This window comes from Apis dorsata, unplaced genomic scaffold, assembly GCF_000469605.1.
Source record: "Apis dorsata unplaced genomic scaffold, Apis dorsata 1.3 scaffold_217, whole genome shotgun sequence".
NCBI lineage: Eukaryota > Metazoa > Arthropoda > Insecta > Hymenoptera > Apidae > Apis > Apis dorsata.
The window spans coordinates 41992-45113 of record NW_006263500.1 but is presented as its reverse complement, the minus strand read 5'-3'; the positions used below and the strand labels follow the sequence as shown (position 1 = coordinate 45113).

Here is a 3122-nt window from a genome sequence, read left to right as displayed (position 1 = left end):
TTTTTTTTTTTTTTTTTACTTAAAGAAACGAATTGTCTATTGTTTCATTCATATCTCGGAGAGATACAATCTAGAAGATATATATAACCATACCAAGATTTTTAGATTTCTGTGTTAAACAATTCGCTTTGCACGTCCCGCATATGATCAATGCGTACGATCACGCTCCACGTGAAACAGGTACGAACGACGATTTAGAATAGCTAATGTTCCACGGATGGCAAACAGAAAACGGAATGATAGAACCAGCCCGTATCGCAGTTAGACTGCGCTACCGATAAGAACGAATAGGCTAACTCCGCCCTAATCGAATCTCTAATTCAATTTCACGTTACGCTACACTGTCGAATTACGGCTGGCCAGAAGATAACCAGAATATGGTTAAAACACCTAGCTCCTACTCTATCGAGCGTCCGATCTAATTCAACTGCGAACTCATCCCGCGTTATAAGACACTTTTCGCTAAAAATATTCGGAATTTCATTTACCCACAGAGAGAGAGAGAGAGAGAAAGAGAGAGAATCGATTGTCTGAAACACCTATCGGGTCAATTCATCGTGTCTCGACGCGTATGATCTCGAGTGTCACCGCGACCGTGCATCAATTACAACTGGGTTCGCCATCCATCTCGATGCGTCGCCCGTTACATACACACGCCGCATATTTCCGGACTGCGCATTCAAGTGCTTATGCCGGGCGAAGCGTGTCGTTAGGTCAATCGTTCTAATTTCATCCCCCATCTCCATAAATCGGCGCGTAAAAGTTGGCAAAATCGAATCGTCAACTTCGAAAGCGTTTGAACATTTTCAAATTTATAGCCATCGACCTGTTATTCTTCCGATGGATATCGAACGAAATTAATCGGAACGCGGTTATCGTTTCTCCAACAACCTCCTCCTATCGTGGACGCTAATTTACCTAATTTTTCTCGTTAAAACGATCGCCACACTGAATCGAAAACCTCTCGAGAAATTAAGAGAAAACGATAAGGTGAATGAAATCTCGAGGAGAGATGTTTTCGCGGGCGTGCAACGAATGGCAGGATGAGTAGAATGATGCAGTACACGTACCGCGTGCGGTGACCAATGGTGGGGCCAAGTCTTGGTCTCGTGGCCACCCCCAACCGCCGGTTGACTCGCTAAAAAGACGACGCGTCTATCGGTGCTTCCGGTTCCGGTGCCGCTCGTGGTCAGAAGCGCTGCCCTCGCCCTCGAGCCACCGATACTCAACGTCGGCGACGTGTCCATATTGCGTGCCCGCCTGCGAAAAAAAGGAAAAACGAACGGATGGATGATTGGTCTCTGTAAAAATTGCGAAATTGAGGAAAGGATTTTAAATAAAATCAAACGTACAGGAGAGTGCGGGATCACGCGTTTGAACGAGATTGAGCGGTGGGATATCTAAAGAGAGGGGAAATTTAAAGAAATTCAGCCTAGGTTTAACGAAGCCTGTTACGACTCGAAGAGACTTTCAAATCGTCTTTTAACCAGTGGTGAAACGTCATTGCGAGATATTTTTCATTTTTATTCGTGCGGTTTCCCGCGTATATTAAATAAATTTTTAGATAAAAATTTCCTCCCGTTATTAAAGGGGAACATTTTTCCCCGGTTATTATATATATATATATATATATACATATTCCTGGTGTAATATTCAAACGCGAAGCCTCAATGAAATTTCGGCCGGCTACACGTTTCGATAATTCCTCCCGTATATAATCGTGGTATCTGGTAATATAATTAATTGCATCACGAGCATGCCGGAATATATTGGTTTTACTAGCGGACTTGTTATCGCGCGTTCATGAAATTATGGTTAACGACGGCATTACAATGGCTCGCCGATGCGCCGCCACTCTCCCGCTCGGCCGCCTATTTAACCGGCCGGAAGAAAACAACTTCTCTCTCGTCCGAGCCGCGAATTTCCTTCCCCTCCTCGCGAGTCGCGGTCGAATTAAAAAAAGAAAAGAATTATCGAGCGAAAGATCGAGACGAGGGGACGGAACGATCGATCGCCGTTCGATCGCCCTCACAAGAGCCACAAAGAAATCGACGACGAGCGTTCATCGAGCTCGTTAAGAGGGAGGATAAGAGGCTGATCGAACTCGCAAAGGGAGCGGAGGGATTGAAATCGCGGGGAAGGTAAGACGAGGCATTCGACGAGGATTTGCGGGTCGTCGACTGGCATCGGAGGGAACGATGCGCGGGCCACGACCCAGCCACACACTCGAGGAAAAATAAAAAAGAAGAAAAAAGGAGGAAGGGGAGAAAGTGGGAAAAAGAGGGAGAAATAAATTCGAGGAACGAGTGGAAAATTGGTCGACACGTACCCGCGTCGATCGAATGTCGTTCAGTTCCCCTTGATGGATCTCCGATTGATTTGGACACTCTCCGGGGGGAGAGGGGATTCTCGGGATCCGGGCGATAATCTTATCTGTAGGATGTAAGTCGAAAGTCGACGTTGTTCGGACCACGATCCACGATCTCTTATCCTTGGACTCACCACACTTCAACCGGGTAATCCTCGAAGTCGCGTGCACCTAATCATTATAGGCGGAGAAGGGGGGAGGGGGTAGCGCTAGGTGTTCCTTAAATCGTTCCAGCACGACGTTCGCTCCTCCTTCCCGTAATTACGAGTCATTACGAGGGGATCATTCCAACGCGTGGCACATATACAGGATACACGGCACGAAACGTTGTCCACGTTTTTTATTCGCGGGCCATCAACGAAACAACAACTGGTGGCAACGATTACCGGAATCGGATCGGTCGCGCGAGCGGCCGACGCGTAACCGACGATCAACCGCCACGTAATCGATCTTCTTCGAGACAACTCCGCGCAACAAAGTCGTAATCGATGGCACGCCGCGATTCTCCAATTTCCCCGCTGCGTTCCGACAGGTCCTCATTCTATCGACCGTTCTGTATCGTGCGTTTTACGAGAACCAACTAAGCAGGCCCAATTAATTCGATTGGAACCGAGTCTCGAAAAATTCACGAGTACCTTCACTTCGTTCCTTCGTCGATAGGAAAAATTTATTCTACTCTTTAGGTAAAATTAGGATCGGTTTAATCCGTCGGAAAATTTATTTCCACGAGTCTCGCGAGCCCACGCCTGTTACA

The 3122-nt window shown here is 46.9% G+C and overlaps 1 protein-coding gene and 1 long non-coding RNA gene across 4 annotated transcripts in view; one reads left to right on the top strand and one right to left on the bottom strand.

Moving 5' to 3' along the window:
- Positions 1–2973, top strand: part of LOC116185556 — a 15453-nt gene extending 12480 nt beyond the window's left edge. The window contains exon 3 of the long non-coding RNA XR_004150399.1: positions 2778–2973. This is a non-coding gene — a long non-coding RNA (uncharacterized LOC116185556). The remainder of the gene's footprint in view (positions 1–2777) is intronic.
- Positions 1–3122, bottom strand: part of LOC102678805 (zeta-sarcoglycan) — a 233010-nt gene that overhangs the window by 203032 nt on the left and 26856 nt on the right. Inside the window, exons 1-2 of one of the 3 annotated variants that reach the window (XM_006615116.2) lie at positions 2330–2709; positions 1071–1260 (exon numbers count right to left, since the gene is read on the bottom strand). In XM_006615116.2, coding sequence (XP_006615179.1) covers positions 1071–1247 — 177 coding nt within the window. In that variant the 5' untranslated portion in view covers positions 1248–1260; positions 2330–2709. Of the gene's footprint in view, positions 1–1070; positions 1261–2329; positions 2710–3122 lie in introns of those variants that run through there. The other 2 variants (XM_006615117.2, XM_006615119.2) reach the window with 2 other exon arrangements.